Genomic DNA, 18,972 nt, shown 5'->3' on the forward strand with positions numbered 1-18,972 from the left:
AAAGAGCAGATGGCAGCACAAACAAAGGAAATAACTGAAGCGGTAACTAAAAACGTTACGGAAAGTATCAATGGGAATTTAATTACACTTTTAGAAGAAAGAAAAAGCCTAAAAATAGATGTTAAGATAAAATAAAAATTATGGAAGAAGAAAAAAGAAGAAATAACCTAATTTTCTTTGGGGTAAAAGAAGAATATCGCAGTGAGTCCCAGATCTATATAGATTCTATTATAAAATTGCTTGAAAAGGAGATGAACATCCATATTAACCCACACGAAATAAACAACGCCTACAGATTGGGCGAAAAGAGTGATAACAAAATCCGTCCTATTTTCGTAACTTTTTCAACAAAATGAAGAAAAAAGGAAATACCTAAAAAACAAAAAGAAACTCAAGTCAGATATTTATATTGAAGAGGATTTTAGTAAATAAATTCGGGAAAAGAGAAAGCAGCTTCTACCTCAAATTAAGGAAGAAAGAGCGAAGGGCAAAATCTGTTATCTTATAAGAGATAAATTGGTTACCAAAGATCCGAAAGAAGAACAAAGGGACAAAAGGAAAAGAGACCGCACAGATTCTCCAATCAAATCGCCACACCGCTTAACTACGCCTGCTCCAAGGAAGGTTAGTAAAACAAACATGCTGGATTATATGGCGAGAAGTAGATCTACGTCACTTTCACTGCCAACAACTACAAAAAACCACCAATATAACATCGACAACCGGAAACGAAAACGAAAATTGCAGGACCATCGCTAACCTCAACTTCAATAGCAACCACAGAATGTTCCGACCATATCTCAACATAGCATCCAAATCAAAATAAAGGAGGCCAAAAAATTAAATTGTAAGGCAAGTCTTTAAAAGAATAGAGAATATAAAATAAGAAGTGTTAGTATGTAAAATGTATCAAAATATCTGTGGTTTGAACTACAACTAACGCCACCTAGTGAATAAAGTTTACATCACTGATCGCACGTGTTTTAATAGGCTCTTCCGAATTTATTAGTTATTTAATTAAAAATAGATAAACTGTGTTTGTGATTCACGGAAACATGAATTCAAACTATATAACAACTGTTAAAAGGCAGGGAGAATTATGACGAGTGGTGTTTTGCGGCTGAAAACTTACTGGTCTTGGACGGGATGGAAAAGTACATCAAACCACCAGCCGGTTTCGAAATTAAGCCAGCAGAAGATGGAAAAACAAAGTTAATATTGACAATTGATCCTGATTTGTTCGCGCACTTAAGAAATACCGAAAGTTCAGCGGCATTATGGACTAAATTAAAAACCATGTTTGATGACTCCGGTTTCTCGAGGAAAATAACCTTACTTCGATATTTAATTTCCATTAGACCGGATAGTTGTGACTCGATGGTTATCTATGTCACACAAATTGTCGAAACAGCTCAACGGCTAAATGGCACAGGATTTACAATCACCGACGAATGCGTAGGATCGTTATTATTAGCAGGTTTAACCGATCGTTATTCTCCTATGATAATGGCTATAGAGCATTCAGGAATTCCGATAACGGCTGATGTCATTAAATCAAAATTGGTTGACATGGAAGTTACAAATGAATCCGAAGCAAGCGGCGCTGCATTTATGGCAAAAAATAAATATTATTTAAAAAATCGAAAAGGTAAGCCGAAGCAAAATGCCGATGCATTTACGTCAAACAAGAAGTCAGTGACAGATTCAATAACAAAGGAAGTTATTTGTTACAAATGTAAAAGCACCGGACATTATCGGAACCAGTGCCCGTTATTGAAGAAAACCACTAATAAATGCGTTTTTAACGTTGTTTTTATAAACGGCAGGTTAACCAAGAGGGAATGGTACGTCGACAGTAGCGCGAGTGCGCATATGACTGTGAACAAACATTGGATAAAAAACATAAACCTATCGACGTGTTTACCAGAAATCGTTGTGGCTACAGTACAGTAACAGTAACAGCCTGTTAATGTCCCACTGCTGGGCTAAGGCCTCCTCTCCCTTTTGAGGAGAAGGTTTGGAGCTTATTCCACCACGCTGCTAACGCTGTGGCTAACGAATCAAAAATGTCAGTTGATTGTTATGGAGATGTGGACATTATTTCAAATTTACAATGTCATATAACAGTGAAGAATGTACTATGCGTGCCTGGTTTGACAACTAACCTATTGTCAGTTAGCGAGCTTATCCGGAACGGTAACAATGTTGTACTTAAAGAAAAGCATTGTTATATTTATGACAGAAGTAATGCTTTAGTTGCAATAGCTGATTTAACTGATGGTGTTTATAAACTAAGGTTGCAGGCACCGAATATCACGTTGGCAGCTCCTGCAGTTACTGGACAATTATGGCACAGAAGGCTAGCTCACATCAACAGTCAAGACATGAACAAAATGAAGAATGGCATAGTAGATGGCCTTTCATATGATGGTTCATTTGATATAACAAAAGCAGAATGTATGACGTGTTGTGAGGGAAAACAAACGAGATTACCATTCTCTCATGTTGGTGAAAGAAGTACAGTGGCTTGTCATCGAATACACAGTGATTTGACAATGGAGGTCAATTCTCTCAACGGCAGTCGATATTTCATGCTTTTTATAGACGATTATAGCAGGATGACTTTGATTTATTTTCTTAAACAAAAAAATTAAGCTGTAAGTAAATTTAAAGAATTTAAATTTATGATTGAAAACCAACAAGGAAAGATAATAAAGATTTTTCACACCGATAATGGACTTGAATTCTGCAATAAAGAATTTCAAAATTATTTAAAACAGTTTGGTATTATTCACCAGAAAACCAATAGTTATACATCTGAGCAAAATGGTATCTGTGAAAGGGCTAATCGCACAGTGGTTGAAAAGGGCAAATGTCTATTGTACGATGCAAAGTTGGGCAAGAGATTTTGGGCGGAGGCCGCCGCAACAGCTGTTTATTTAAAAAACAGGTCCATTGTGTCAGGAGTACCGAAGACGCCTTATGAAATGTGGTATGGGTCAAAACCCAACCTAAATCACATCAGATTATTTGGAAGCAAGGTGATGGTACATATCCCAAAAGAAAAGCGACTCAAGTGGGATAAGAAGGCCACACAGCATATCTTAGTTGGATATGGAGAGGATGTAAAAGGTTATAGGTTGTATAATCCTACCAAAAATACCATAATCACCAGCAGGGATGTCATTGTGATGGAAGGCGAGACAGATGCAATTGCACCCAGTGAAGAGGCTATATGGATACCCGATGACGAGACAGCACAGTATAGAGTAGAAACACCAGAGGTCAGCGTGGAGAAGAAGAGTAGCATTTCAGTGGGGGCGCTCTTATGCTCCAGAAGTAGAGAATCAAACTGATAGATCTTCAAATTCTTCAGTATACACTGACGGTGAAGATGAATACTCTTCAAGTGGGATGTAGGTGCAGGAGGTCCAAACATCAATTCCAAAGCCAGTGCCTTATGAAAAACCACAGCGGCAAAAAAACAGCCCAATCGGTATGGCTTTAACATGTGTGTATGCAGTACTGTTCCGGCAACAGAGGAGGTCTCAATCACGGAGGCTCTAGAGGGGCCTGAGAAGGAGCAGTGGAGGCGTGCCATGGCTGACGAGTTGCAGTCATTTGAGGAAAATGAAGCATGGGAGCTTATCGAAAACCCTGGTGATGTGTCTATAGTGAAGTGTCGTTGGGTGTTTGTGAAAAAGTTTGATGTGGACAATAATGTGCGGTACCGGGCTAGGCTTGTGGCCAAGGGCTTTACGCAAAAGCCAGGTGTAGATTATACTCAAACTTTTGCTCCTGTAATTCGTCATTCCACTTTGAGATTATTATATGCTCTTAGCGTTAGAATGGGAATGAGTATAACACATTTAGATGTAACTACTGCTTTCCTAAATGGTGTATTAAAAGAAAAAATATACAATACCTGAAGGTTTTGCAAACAAAAGTGGGGGAAATGTGTTAAGGTTAAAAAGGGCTATTTATGGACTAAAGCAATCATCTCTAGCATGGTATGAGAGAGTCAAAGATTGTCTTTGTAAATTAGGTTTCAAAACAGCCAGTATGAACCATGTTTGTTTACAAAAACAAAAGCTAATGTTAAAATAATCATTGGGTTGTATGTTTATGATTTCTTAATTTTTTCAAACAACAACAAAGAAACTGAAAAATTGAAAAATGCATTAGCTTCAGAGTTTAAGTTAAAAGATTTGGGTCTTGTTAGACAGTATCTAGGATTGAGAGTAAATGTAAACAAAGATTTTATTACTATTGATCAAACACAGTATATTGAACAATTAGTTGAAAAATTTCAGATGTCTGATTGTAAGCTTCAGAGTACTCCTATTGAATCTAAATTGAATATCGAAAAATCTATAGAATGTTTGCCTAATGTTCCTTATCAAAAACTCATTGGCAGTTTAATGTATCTGGCAGTATTAACAAGACCAGACATTGCTTATGCTGTAAGCTATCTCAGCCAATTTAATACTTGTTATAATGTCAATTGCTACAATTATGCAAAACGAATATTGAGATACTTGCAATACACTAAAAAATATTGTTTAAATTATACCACTAGGGACATAAATTTGCAAGGTTTTGTGGATAGTGATTGGGCATCCGATGCCTTGGACAGGAAGTCCTACACTGGAATCTTTTTTATGATGTCCGGGTCAGCAATTTCATGGCAAAGCCGTAAACAGAAAACAGTTAGTATATCTAGTACTGAATCTGAGTATACAGCTATGTCTGAAGCTTCTAGAGAGGCTGTTTATTTAAAAAAAATTATTCATGAGATTACTGGAAATTCATATGTAATTATTTTGCATTGTGATAATCAAAGCGCCATAAAACTAGCCTGTAGGCAACAGTGTCATAACCGGTCAAAGCACAGAGATGTGCGCTATCATTTTATAAGAAATGTTATTAATGATAATTAAAAATCAAATATGTTCCCACTGAAGAAATGCCTGCTGACATTTTGACTAAGGGTTTGTGTCATTTAAAGCATTATAAGTTTATGAATATGTTGGGGATTGTAAATACATAATGGTTGGTTTTAATTTGATAAGTGGGGGCGTTAGTATGTAAAATGTATCAAAATATCTGTGGTTTGAACTACTACTAACGCCACCTAGTGAATAAAGTTTACATCACAGATCCCACGTGTTTTAATAAGAAGAATAGAAAATACCATTCTACTGTTGCTTCATAGATTACAACAAGGCTTTCGATTCAATTGAACATGAAAATATGGTTAAGCCTAAAAAACCAAGGAGTTGAACATAAATACATAAGAATTTTGAAAAATATATACGCAAAACAGTACATATAAAATAAAGTTAGAAAAACAGGGAAAAGAAATAAAAATTAACAGAGGCGTACGCCAAGAAGACCCCCTATCTCCCAATTTATTAACTGCGGTTTTACAAAACGTCTTTCGCAAAGTTAAATGGAACCACTATGGTTTAAACATAAATGGAGAACAGCTTACCCACCTACGATTTGCTGACGATATCATTATATTCGCTGTATCAAGTGCCCACCTTAAAAATATGCTACTGGACTTGGATATAGAAAGCCGCAGAGTTGGTCTAACTATGAATACCTTTAAAACCAAAGTGTTGACAAACGCAACCGAAGACCCTTTGTATTAAATGATGACCCCATCGAATATGTAAAAGAGTACACTTACTTAGGCCAACTCATCTCACCAACTAATTCAATGTCAAAAGAAATAGACACAAGAATAGGTAACGCATGGAAAAGTTATTGGAGACTAAAAGAAGTTATGAAAAATAAATAAAGTAAGATGTTTGTTAAGAATAAGCTATATAATACCTGTGTGCTGCCAGTACTCACTTATGGCTGTCAAAATTGGGCACTCACCAAAGCGCAAAATGAAAAAATTAGGACATGCCAAACAGCGATGGATAGGAGCATGCTCAATATCAGGAAAAGCGACAGAATACAAAACAGAACCATTAAAAAGCGCACGAAAGTAGACGAGGTAATAACTAGAATTCGGAAACTCAAGTGGAAATGGGCAGGTCATATAATAGGAGGTACTGAGAAATGGAACAAAACTTTGGTTTTCTGGTATCCCAGAAACGCTAAAAGGAAACTCGGAAGACCGTTTCGAAGGTGGGAAGATGAAATTAAAGCAACAGCAGGGAATGCATGGACCAGGACCGCACTAAATAAAATTGAATGGAAAGGAATGGAGGAGGCCTTTGCCAAATATGGCTAACAGACTAAGTTGTCGATGTCAATTCACCAGTGATAATTTCAGTAACGTAAAATGAAGCAAAAATGTGTCTGAATAAAAGCTTATTTATTTATTTTAATTTCTGTAGCTATTTTATATATTTCTTAACTCCGTAACAGCCTGTGAATGTCCCACTGCTGGGCTAAAGGCCTCCTCTCCTCTTTTTGAGGAGAAGGTTTGGAGCTTATTCCACCACGCTGCTCCAATGCGGGTTGGTAGAATACACATGTGGCAGAATTTCAATGAAATTAGACACATGCAGGTTTCCTCACGATGTTTTCCTTCACCGTTAAGCACGAGATGAATTATAAACACAAATTAAGCACATGAAAATTCAGTGGTGCTTGCCCGGGTTTGAACCCACGATCATCGGTTAAGATTCACGCGTTCTTACCACTAGGCCATCTCGGCTAACTTACTAATTTCTTAACTCACATTTGCACAATTTAGTCTTAGCTTAACCACTGTTTATCTTGTTTTAGTTCCTATTTTTTATTGAGCACCACTATGTAACATTTAGTTTATAATGGTCTCATTTAATTGAAGGAGCAAGCATTCTTTAAAATATTATTCCACGATGTAATGCACTCGTAAGTGTGTAGTGTCCTTTGTTGGAGATCCTTAATAAATAAAAAAACAATAAATAAATAGTTATTAATTAGACATTAAATAATCCGTTATAGATTTTAAATATATTGTGTATTTCCGGAGAAATCGCATTTTTTGTGTTTTCCCGGGAAAAATATTTTCCAGGGAAACCCAAAAAATCTGGAACCAGTACGAACAGACAGAACAAAAAGGCCAATCTAGCAATACCAAACTCGGTACACCTAGCTTATCTGGTTCCCGGGTAACTCAAAAACTTAATTTTAAGGTATATTTGGCGGCCATATTGACATTTTCAAAACCGCGATATATCTAAATTATAAATACGAGGCGCTTGAATTAGTCATGTAGGGTGTCAGGGAGAAGAAAATTGTAGCACTAATCACTGGACATATAATACACATAATACATAAATACACTAGACCCGTTATTGAATTTTAGAACACACATTGATAACGTATCCGCCAGGGCCAGGGCATTTATAAAAGGGTGTCTCGCGCGGCAAGGGCTGCATGGGGCCTGAACCCCGACATAATCAGACTAATTTACATAACTGTGGTAGAACCAACAATACTTTATGCATGTAGCGTATGGGAGCCAGTGGTTACCAGGCGCTACATTAGTACAGAGGCTGAAAAAATTCAATAGACTATTCGCCATAAAAATAGGAAAAAACCCACAGAACTGTGTCACTAACAGCCAGCACCCTGTTAGCTAACATACTGCCCCTAAATTTAAGAATAACTGAAAACGCGGAACTTTATCACCAAGAGAGGGAAACCCCTTCGACCTTCCCCCACCACCAAACCGCCAGCGAATCAAAATCGGGACGACAGAAAGCCAACAAGATCTAGCGAAAATAGACAACGACTGGCCCCAACTATATATATACACAGACCAAAGTAAAATTGAAGGAAAGGTTGGAGCAGCGGTTACTTGGTTTGAGGACGGAGCAGAAAACACGCATGCGACCGCTAGATTGGAAGACTGCTGATCGGTCTTCCAAGCAGAATTCATTGATATTTTAACAAGCTTAAAACTACTTAAAAGCCCAAGATGACGAGCAATGAAGTTAAATATTTTACTTGACTCAAAATCCGCACTGACAGCCATAGCAGACCCTGAAAATCTCTACCCTATTGTACATGACATTCAAAATACCTTGAGAGCACTGGCGGAAGTGGGCGGAGAGGTTAATTTTCATTGGGTAAAAGCGCACATCGGATGAAAGAAAGAAAGAATCGATGAACTGACTGAATATGCGGAATTACACAAAAAAAAGCAAAACTGTATATGATCGCATCCCCTTATCCTCAGTGAAATGGCACATCAGACAGGACACAATCACTGGTGATTCTGTTTTTGAAACTAAAAACGTAGTCTCAGTTAACTTTACGATTAAGCAGTAGTTGCCAATATACATTTACGAAGGAAAGACGTGTTTCTCTAACTGATCCGCTGGCACAAACCAAACTGAACCTAACAACCTCACCAACGACTAAATGGCAGTTAATCTATATAACCAGCTCGACGGGCAAGACGACGAAATTATTTATCGAAGACGTCAGTGAGCCCCACAAAATCTTAAAGAAACTAAAACTGGACCACAAGGTGGCCCAGCTGTTCACAGGGCATGGTGGATTCGCACATTACTTCAATACGTACAATTTATCATCAAACCCTAATTGCGACTGTGACGATGCCAGCCCTGAGATGGTGGAACACCTTGCTTGTGACTGCCCTAAATTTATTTATTCATTTATTTATTTATTTTTTCAGCCTTTTGCCGTCCACTGCTGGACAAAAGCCTCCCCCATAGAACGGATGGTTGGCATCCCGATCTTGGGCAGTCTGCATCCATCCCGTAAGCATTTGAAACTCAAGTCTTCAGAACATATAAGATAAAAGCCATCCACGCCTTATAGTACTCACTTGAAATCATTCTCCGATACGTGTTTCTTGCTTATCTTCATGTGCTGCTGATAGGTCGCTATGGAGGAGAACGTCCTGTTGCATGGCTTGCAGATCAGATCACCGTTTGCTCTGAAGTTATGTAAAATTAATTATTAATATTGCTAGTGAAAAAGTAGATTGGTGGTAGAAATTTGAGCATGTCTGGGTAGGTACCGCTCACTCACCACATACTCTATTGTTGTGTTCCGGTTTAAATTGAGTGAGCCAGTGTAACCGACACAAAGGACAAATCTTAATTACCAAGGTTGGTGGGGCGATAATGTAAAGAATTGTTTAATACTTCTTACAGTGATAATGTCTATGGGTGATGGTGAGTGGTGACCATTTACCATCAGGTAGCCCATTTGCCAGTCTACCTATCTATTTAATTAAAAAAACACAACTTAAATCCACTTTAATTAATTCCGATAACAACTTCATCAATATATAAAACGAAATTAACAAAATCCAAAATGAATACCACAGATAATTTAGATCTTGACCAATGAGGAATGATTATTTCAATTCAATGTCAAAGGTTAGGTTAACTAATTTAAAATAAATACTAACTTGGCTGCATGGCTGTTCATATGCCTCAACAAATTCCCCCTCCAAAGGAATCTTCTGTCGCACTGAGTGCAAGGGAACTGATGTCTCGACTTGTTCACCGACTTCCTGATCTCCAGTTGGGCCTTGTGCCGGTCCTGACCGGTCAGCTCCGGTAGAGATTCCGTTAGCTTTCTGAAATAACCGTAACAACCTGTGAATGTCCCACTGCTGGGCTAAAGGCCTCCTCTCCCTTTTTGAGGAGAAAGTTTGGTGGAATACACATGTGGCAGAATTTCAGTGAAATTTGACACATGCAGGTTTCCTCACGATGTTTTCATTCACCGTCAAGCACGAGATGAATTATAAACAATAGAAAATTCGGTGGTGCTTGCCCGGGTTTGAACCCACGATCATCGGTTAAGATTCACGGGTTCTTACCACTGGGCCATCTCGGCTCTGAAATAAACGCATTGTATTGTATTAATCAAACTGAATTTTGATTAATACAGTAGTATTATAATTTTAAAATTTAAAAATATTATTATATTAGTATATTGGCGCATATATATTTATATATAGAATAGGAAGGCGAACGAGCTTATGGACCACCTGATGGTAAGTGGTCACCAACGCCCATAGACATTGGCATAGTAAGAAATGTTAAAAACTTACATCACCAATGCGCCACCAACCTTGGGAACTAAGATTTTATGTCCCTTGTGCCTGTAATTACACTGGCTCACTCACCCTTCAAACCGGAACACAACAATACTGCTGTTTTGCGGTAGAATATCTGATTAGTGGGTGGTGGTATATATATATATAATTATTATTTACCTCAGTTTCAGTTGGATTTGATGTTTGGAACTCGTACGGACATGCTTTTGTAGATTCGATGTAGTTGTGAAGGAAAGTCTGCGAAATTAAAATTCATTAATTGTATGTAATTATTTTTTAATCGGCAAACGCAGCGTAGGGCGCCCTCCAGCCAGGTGAACCGATGACCTTAAGAAGGTGGCGGGCACCAAATGGATGCGGAAGGCAACAGGGAGCTTTGGCGCACCTTAGGAGAGGCCTTTGTTCAGCAGTGGATAATGATTGGCTGTTGATATATATGTCCCGGATTCAAATGGATTGCCATTTTAATGGCCGCCATTGTCGTCCAATATGTTGATTTTATTAAATCAGTCAGTGCGCACGTCCGGCGCTGGCGCTGGCCTGAGAGCGAGAGACCAAAAGATCAAGGGGGTCGCTCGACAAACGATCACACGCGCTACTGACAGATACACCATTATATTTTATATTTACATTGGTTACATAATAAAATAGGCACCCGTCTTATAATTTCTACACTTGAAGTCTGACAACCGACCGACCTACATGACATACATCACGTTGTGCGGTGTTGCTATTCTAATAAGTGACGTCGTATACCCGCTTAAATTTATTATCTCTGACATTATATATGTCAGAGATAATAAATATTTTTTTAATGTGCCACCTGATGGTATTTGCTCACCAACGCTCATAGACATTGGCATTGCAAGAAATGTTAACCATCGTTTATACCGCCAATGCGCCACCAACCTTGGGAACTAAGATGTTATGTAAGGTACGTATTACAATATGTTTGTGTAATGTTTGTTGTAATATTTTAACCCGCACATTCACCCCCTGGGTATTAAGTAAAAAGAATCCTATATCCTATATCCTTGGGGTTTAAGCTTGTCTCATACCATAGAATATTAGTAATTATACATGGTGTTGGAAAAACAAACTGTAATTAACTAAAATATAGTATTTATGCGACCTATATACAGGTGTAGAAGAACCCTGTCCGACCCGTGAAGTGGTTAGTAGGTAAGTGGGTTCCTAACCTACCCTGACTAATATTATACACGCGAATGTGTTTGTTTCTTTGTTTGTTAAGCTTTCATGCATAAACCACTAAACCTATTTTAAAAATTCTTTCACCAATGGACACTTACATTATCAGCGAGTAACACAGGCTATATTTTATCCCCGTATACCCACGGCAACGGGAAATGCGCTGGTGAAACCGCGAATAAAAGCTAATATATTATAGGACGGTAGGCAAGCCTACCTGCAAGGCGCACAATAAGGCTTCCTCTTCTCTCCAGTTTCAATGCGATGAGTCTCCAAGTGTTTACGGAGCGACGTTCGCCATTTAAATGTCTTCCCGCAGAACTCACAGGGAAACGAGGGCTGGTCGTCTTGCGCGCTGAAAAGTTGAAGGATTTTTTTAAATAAAAACATATTAAGCTATAATAACGAAATAACAGAAAGATAGTAGTTAGGACGCTTGAAACTTAACCGATGATCGTGGGTTCAAACCCGGGCAAGCACCACTGAATTTTCATGTGCTTAATTTGTGTTTGTAATTCATCTCGTGCTTGACGGTGAAGGACAACATCGTGAGGAAACCTGCATGTGTCAAATTTCACTGAAATTCTGCCACATGTGTATTAACCCGCATTGGAGCAGCGTGGTGGAATAAGCTCCAAACCTTCTCCTCAAAAAAAGAAGAGGAGGCCTTAGCCCAGCAGTGGGACATTCACAGGCTGTTAGTATTAGTGTAAGACAAAGGCACAGAGGAATCTGTGTTTAAAAAATATATGTAAAAAAAATCGATATTAATTTTTCAGCAACAAACAATGAGCACCACAGATTATTAATATCTCGACCAAAGAGATCGTGTCAATTCAAGACCGCCTGGGTAGTTACCACCCACTCATATCATATTCTACCGCCAAACAGCAATACCAATATATAATAATACTAATGTCCTCCAGACCGATTTCGGCCACGGCGGCCAATCTCAAGAGATTAGCCAACTACGCAGGAGATATTATAGTGCACAAGTGTGTGCGCAAACACAGGTGCACTCTCTATTCCCTAACTCTCATAATCCGATGGGACGGCAATCCGACACGACCGGAAAGAGTTCAGGCGGAGGACCAACGGCTTTACGTGCTTTCCGAGGCACGGGAGTGTACACACTTCCAACTTCCAGACTGGGCTGCTACTGAGAATTTTCTGACAGAAAAACCCAATAACTTTTTACTGGCCCGGCCTGGGAATTGAACCCAGGATCTCCGGGTCTGCGGCCTTACATCAAGCCACTAGACCAACGAGGCAGTCAATATATACATACATAAAGACCCAAGATGTGTGAATCCTAAACGGAACAATGTTTCCAAACGCGAGCTTCACTGTATTATCGTGTGTGTTTATTTGTGTGTCATATTGTGTCTGGTGGAAACATTGTAAGGGAACCTGACAAATGTGTAATTGGAGAAGCGTGGTGGAATGAGCCTTTACCTCAAATGAGAAGAGGGTTAAGCCCAGCAGTGGGACAAAGCTGTTAGCTCACCTTGGATCTTGGTGTTGAGGGGTTTCATTATCACAATTGTCAGTATTATTATCATAGTCGAACTCCACATTGGTTCTGAAATTATATAAATAGAAATATTAATAAATAATAACAGCTTAATTTTTATTTTAAATGTCAAATATATTTACTAATATTGCATGACAATTTGAATTTTTTTTCCTCAATAATAATGCATAAATGTTTGTTTTTAACATCTTTTTTTTTATGTGTAATGTACCTCTTACTTTTGTTTGCTTTTAATAAAATAACTAATATTCAAAAATTTTAAATGTTCTCAGATATTTATATTTTATTCATTTTATAATAATTTAATTGTCAATGTCTTTTCTATTTGTTATGAATATTTTAATTTTTAAAATTATCATTATTGTTAACTCGTAATGTTGATAGTTGGCAACACTTATAATTTAGGAGACACTTGATTTGTATAACGTAATGTTTAAAGAATCAATTGTATTTATTAGTGTACTTCTTGTTAGTGTTGATATTATGATAAATAAATAAATTATTTTATGAGTTATTGACAAATACAGTGTATATTGTGTTCAATATTTTCATATAATAATATCCTGGGACATTATTCACACACGGCCATCTGATCCCAAACTAAGCAAAGCTCGTACTATGGAAACCAGACAACTGATATACTACATATACTATTTTTCTTTTGTAAATACATACTCATATAGATAATTACATCCAGACTCAGGACGAACAGACATGTTCATGCATACAAATGTCTGTCCTGGGTGGGAATGGAATCCACAACCTTCGGCGTGAAAGGCAAGTATCCACCAACCACGCCAACCGGCTCGTCAATTTGCGAAATCAGCTGTTTGTCTGTTATGCTTTCACAACTGATAAAGATACTGAAACGATTTTGATGTAATTTGGTATGAAGCAAGTTTAAGCAATAAGGAAGGTCATAGGCTATTTTTTATACCAAACACCTGCCCCCACCCCTAAGTGAGAGGGGGTTGAAAACTAGTAATCTATATATGATAATGAAAACAAAATTGAAAGAAACGTTAATACAATGGTTAGACAATTTAATCTACCACATTTGACTTAAGTGTAGGGCTTTGTGTAAATCTGTGTAGGTACCACCCAATTATCATAATTATATTCTACCCACAAAAAATACTGAGTGGTGTTGTGTTCTGATTTGAAAGGTGAGTAAGCCACCACAAAATGTAGTATTTAAAAATAAAAAAAAATAAACTCGATGAAAAACTTATTATTATTATTAAACTTATTATTTTATTTCTCAGACACGAATGACAAACAAAAAATACAATTTAAAATAATCGAAATCAAAATTTCAAATAATTCCTTCTAAAATCAAAATATACTTTTTTTCATAATGACCGCGTTACACATACCATACCAGTATAAATACGTAACATCTTAGTTCCCAAGGTTGGTGGCGTATCAACGTAAGTTCTAATATCTCTGGTGACCATTTACCATCAAGTATTATAAATTATTTTATACCTTACCATTTCACTGGTGGTAGGGCTTTGAGCAAGCCCATCTGAGTAGGTACCACCCACTCATCAGATATTCTACCGCAAAACAGCAGCACTTGTTATTGTAGTGTTCCGGTTTGAAGGGTGAGTGAGCCAGTGTAATTACAGGCGCAAGGGACATCTTAGTTCCCAAGGTTGGTGGCGCATTGGCGATGGAAACGATGTTTAACATTTCTTACAATGCCAATGTCAATGGGCGTTTGGTGACCACTTACCATCAGGTGGCCCATATGCTCGTCCGCCTTCCTATTCTATAAAAAAAAAAAGTACCCCCGTTTGGTCTGCCAACCTATAACCAATGAAAGATATATAAGGGTAGGCTACATACCTATGACAATGTACCATATTGTAATGTTTGAGAACACCCCTCTTGCTGACGAACCTCTCGCTACATACGACGCACTGGTACCTGCGTGTGTGTTTGTTTGTGTGATAATTATACGAAACCTCCGAGGAGAACGAACATTCGCATATCGTACATTTATATTTTGACGAATTCTGAAAAATAATATTCATGATTAAATAATATTCCGCACGGCTCGGCTTCCCTTTTTTATTATGTTTAAATAAAGTAGCCATGTGACCTTCAAGCATGCCTCATAACAAATTTTATCAAAGTCAGTTCAGTGGTAACCGTGAAAGCGTAATATCCTGGGACATTATTCACACTCGGCCATCTGATCCCAAACTAAGCAGAGCTCGTGCTATGGGAAACCAGACAACTGATATACTGCATATACTAATTTTCGTTTGTAAATACACACTCATATGGATAATTACACCCAGACTCAGGACAAACAGACACGTTCGTGCACACAAATTTCTGTCCTGGGTGGGAATCGAGCCCACAACCTTCGGCGTGAAGAGCAAGCCAACCAACCACGCCAACCGGCCCGTCGAATAGTCAGACCGAGTTAAAATCGCATTTATAATATTAGTATATATTGGTGGTTTGACAATTAATGAATATCATTATTTATTTATATCGGCCATAGACAATGGCGCTGTGAGTAATAACCATTCCTAACATTGCCAATGAAACTTGGGAACTAAAGTCTTATGTCCCTTGTGCCTGTAGTTACACTGGCTCACTCACCCTTCAAACCTGAACACAACAATATCAAGTATTGCTGTTTGATGGTTTAATATCTGATTAATGGGAGAGCCGAACTTGTATTATCAAATATTCATACTAATATTATTATTATTATTGAGCCGAGATGGCCCAGTGGTAAGAACGCGTGAATCTTAACCGATGATCATGGGTTCAAACCCGGGCAAGCACCACTGAATTTTCATGTGCTTTTTGATTATAATTCATTTCGTGCTTGACGGTGAAGGAAAACATCGTGAGGAAACCTGCATGTGCCTAATTTCACTGAAATTCCACCAACCCGCATTGGAGCAGCGTGGTGAAATAAGCTGCAAAACCTTCTCCCCAGAAAGGGAGACAGCTTAGCCCAGCAGTGGGACACTCACAGACTGTTACATATACTAATATTATAAATGCGACATTATTGTAGGCTGAAACTGCTATCAACGAATTAAAATTGTCAACGAGGCATAATTCAGAAGCCACCATCGACTAGTACATTATTTTTAATTTTTATAATAATTTGTTAAAAAAAACATATATAAAAAAAAACATCTATTGGCGTCGCTCAGTGGCAAGAACGATTCGTATTACAAGCGAGCGAAGCCTGTATTATATATATATATATATATATTTGTCATTAACATACCATTTTATGTTTTAGACTAATATGGTCGGCAAGATCATCGGCATTGGGGAACGATGTAACACACTTTTCACATTGAAACATAGCATTCACATAATCTTCTCTCAATGCCAACTGTTTAATTTCCTCCAATATCTCGTCTTTGCTCAATTCCACTTCCACAAACTGAGCATCGTCTATCTCCTTCTTAATGTGACCGTTCTTTTTCTTTCTCTTCTTTACCCTTATTAGTGGCTCATCATCATTGGATACATCTCTTTCTTCTTTTATATCAGATAAGTATTCATCTGTGTTAAACTCTGTCTTTATTACTTCTATTGTTCGTATTTCATCGGTTTGTGGGTACGGTGTTGATATGTTGAAAAGTGATTTTGTTTCTAAATTTCTGTACGGTGTTAATTCCTGTAAAATAAATCATTTGTATTAGGGAATCCGAGAGAGCCGAGATGGTTCAGTGGTAAGAACGCGTGAATCTTAACCGATGATCGTGGGTTCAAGCCCGGGCAAGCACCACTAAATTTTCATGTGCTTAATTTGTGATTTTAATTCATCTCGTGCTTTACAGTGAAGAAAAACATTGTTAGAAAACCTGCATGTCTCTAATTTCACTGAAATTCTGCCACATGTGTATTCCACCAACCCGCATTGGAGCAGCGTGGTGGAATAAGCTCCAAACCTTCTCCTCAAAAAGAGGAGAGGAGGCCTTTAGCCCAGCAGTGGGACATTCACAGGCTGTTACGGTACAGTTACGGATAAGAGAATTATTATTTTAATAATAAATATATATAATTCTATGTATATAACATTAATTTAATGATCCAAATATGTTTTTGAGCGTATAATTAAACTTTAAGAGCAGGAAGTTTAAAAAAATTTAGTCTTTATGCTGTCCTAAAGTCCAATGATAATTGAAGAGATCTTAAGCATAACTAGAACTTAAAAAAATATACCAAGCTTTTTTTAAATTTTAAAATCTTATTATGAAAATTGAAAATCAACATTTTTAAGTTCTCTGATTACTGATAAGGAAATTTTACTGTTTGGTTTCTTGTAAATAAATTTTTAGGCATCGAGTACATTCATTTGCTAACATAAATAAATTATATTTAAAGAACTTACTATTTGAACATAATTATTGAGAGCTTTGTATGATTGCAGCACCTGCTGTTTGTACTTAGTAAATTTAAAGAGGAGACCAGCACATTCGTAGCAGAGTTGGAGCGGTGTCTCCGAATAGGAATTCTGAAATAGATATATTGTAAACTGAGAATTTTCTGACAGAAAAACCCAATAACTTTTTATCAGCCTGACCGAGGAATTGAACCCAGGACCTCTGGGTCTGCGGCCTTACATCAAGCCACTAGACCAATGAGGCAGTCAGAATTATATAAATGAAGAGAACAGCTTGGAATTAGTATTCATCGATGCTCATACAGGTTATATAAATATAATGTTATACGATTATTACATGTAATTTTCTGATTGTTAAAAAGAGTTACTAATGAGTTTCTTGCCAGTTCTTCTCGGTGCAATCTACATTCGGAACGGACCACCCATTTACAATACATTTACAAACTTTATTTTCAAATTAAAATTGTATAATGACAATTATAAAGTGCTTTATTACAAATTTGACAATTATAATTTTGTATAATGACAGTTATATATTGACTTTGTGAATTTAAACAGATAATTGCAGACTCAAGCCACCAATTTGCTTTACCGATATCATGCTCAAAAAAAATTAACTCTATTAAAATTATGGAACAATATATCAAAGAAATAGAAAATACTAATTTATAAATATATATTTCGTATGAAATTGCAATAAGTCTTTTTATATTTTAACTTAATTGACTATAAATAATATTGGTAAGTGGTCACTACTCCTCATAGACATTGGCATTTTAAGAAATATTAATCATCCCTTACAACCTATGGAGCCACTAATTTTGGGAATGGCTGGCCAACTCATCATTCAAACCAGAACACACCATTACTGAATATTGCTGTTTGGCAGTAGAATATATGTTGAATGGGTGGTACCTACCCAAGCGGGTGTGCTTGTGGCCATACCACCAAGTATGATGAGGTATTTATACCAATTTAAACTTGCACATCGACGAAATTTATTAATTGATAGAAATGAAAGTATTAAAAAATGTATCTGAAGTGTATGTATTTGTTTTTTAGTTTTGATATTTATACTAATACTCAACTTGACTTTCTTTCTCAATAGAACTTACTTAAAGAATATTATGAAAGCTAGTATAGCTAAGCTAGTAAGTATTATAAGTATAAAATAATAAATAAAAGCAAATAACATATACGTAAAATTTAATTACCGGTATTTCGTTTATAATTTGTAAAAAACATTTTTTCGCGTTATATTCCTCAATTTTCACCATCCTACGGTCATTGTTAAGACATCCACAACAAATCTCAGTCATCATTAACTCTATAACCACATTTTTATTGATTATTTTGATTTGATTTTATTTCAAGCGTTCTGTTTTGTTTGGATGTTAACGCTAGCACAGATGCCGTACGCCATGTCATGCAATTGTCATAAGTTTATAAAATTCGTTTATATTTTGCAGACGATATAAATTTTAGAATTATTATGTATATAATTATGAAATTGGAAATAAAAGTAAACATTTATATTTTAAATTATAATTACTAACTTTTTAGATGGTAAATAAAATATTAGAAAGGTAATTTTGCACTATGGTCTTAAAAAAACTGCTTGAGAGATTTTACTAGTACTTTTTACATTTATTTTTATTGTTCTATAAACATATTATTTTATAAACATAATATTATCTAATTACGATGTATTGACTCAAATTATATTTTAATTTGTTTTAAAGAATAATTATACTAATTAATAGATGGCCTTACACTTTTCGG

At 36.7% G+C, this 18,972-nt stretch overlaps 1 protein-coding gene across 1 annotated transcript in view; it reads right to left on the reverse strand.

Annotated features, from left to right (window-relative positions):
* The window catches only part of LOC126779950 (zinc finger protein 43-like), a 34,701-nt gene extending 16,112 nt beyond the window's left edge, over positions 1 to 18,589 (reverse strand). The window contains exons 1-9 of the mRNA XM_050504167.1: positions 18,405 to 18,589; positions 17,179 to 17,301; positions 16,063 to 16,461; positions 14,649 to 14,818; positions 12,771 to 12,845; positions 11,481 to 11,618; positions 10,214 to 10,291; positions 9,398 to 9,568; positions 8,807 to 8,917 (exon numbers count right to left, since the gene is read on the reverse strand). Of these exons, the coding sequence (XP_050360124.1) occupies positions 8,807 to 8,917; positions 9,398 to 9,568; positions 10,214 to 10,291; positions 11,481 to 11,618; positions 12,771 to 12,845; positions 14,649 to 14,818; positions 16,063 to 16,461; positions 17,179 to 17,301; positions 18,405 to 18,512 (1,373 nt within the window). The 5' untranslated portion in view covers positions 18,513 to 18,589. The remainder of the gene's footprint in view (positions 1 to 8,806; positions 8,918 to 9,397; positions 9,569 to 10,213; positions 10,292 to 11,480; positions 11,619 to 12,770; positions 12,846 to 14,648; positions 14,819 to 16,062; positions 16,462 to 17,178; positions 17,302 to 18,404) is intronic.
* Positions 18,590 to 18,972: the final 383 nt, after the last annotated feature.

This window comes from Nymphalis io, chromosome 30, assembly GCF_905147045.1.
Source record: "Nymphalis io chromosome 30, ilAglIoxx1.1, whole genome shotgun sequence".
Classification (NCBI taxonomy): Eukaryota; Metazoa; Arthropoda; class Insecta; order Lepidoptera; family Nymphalidae; genus Nymphalis; species Nymphalis io.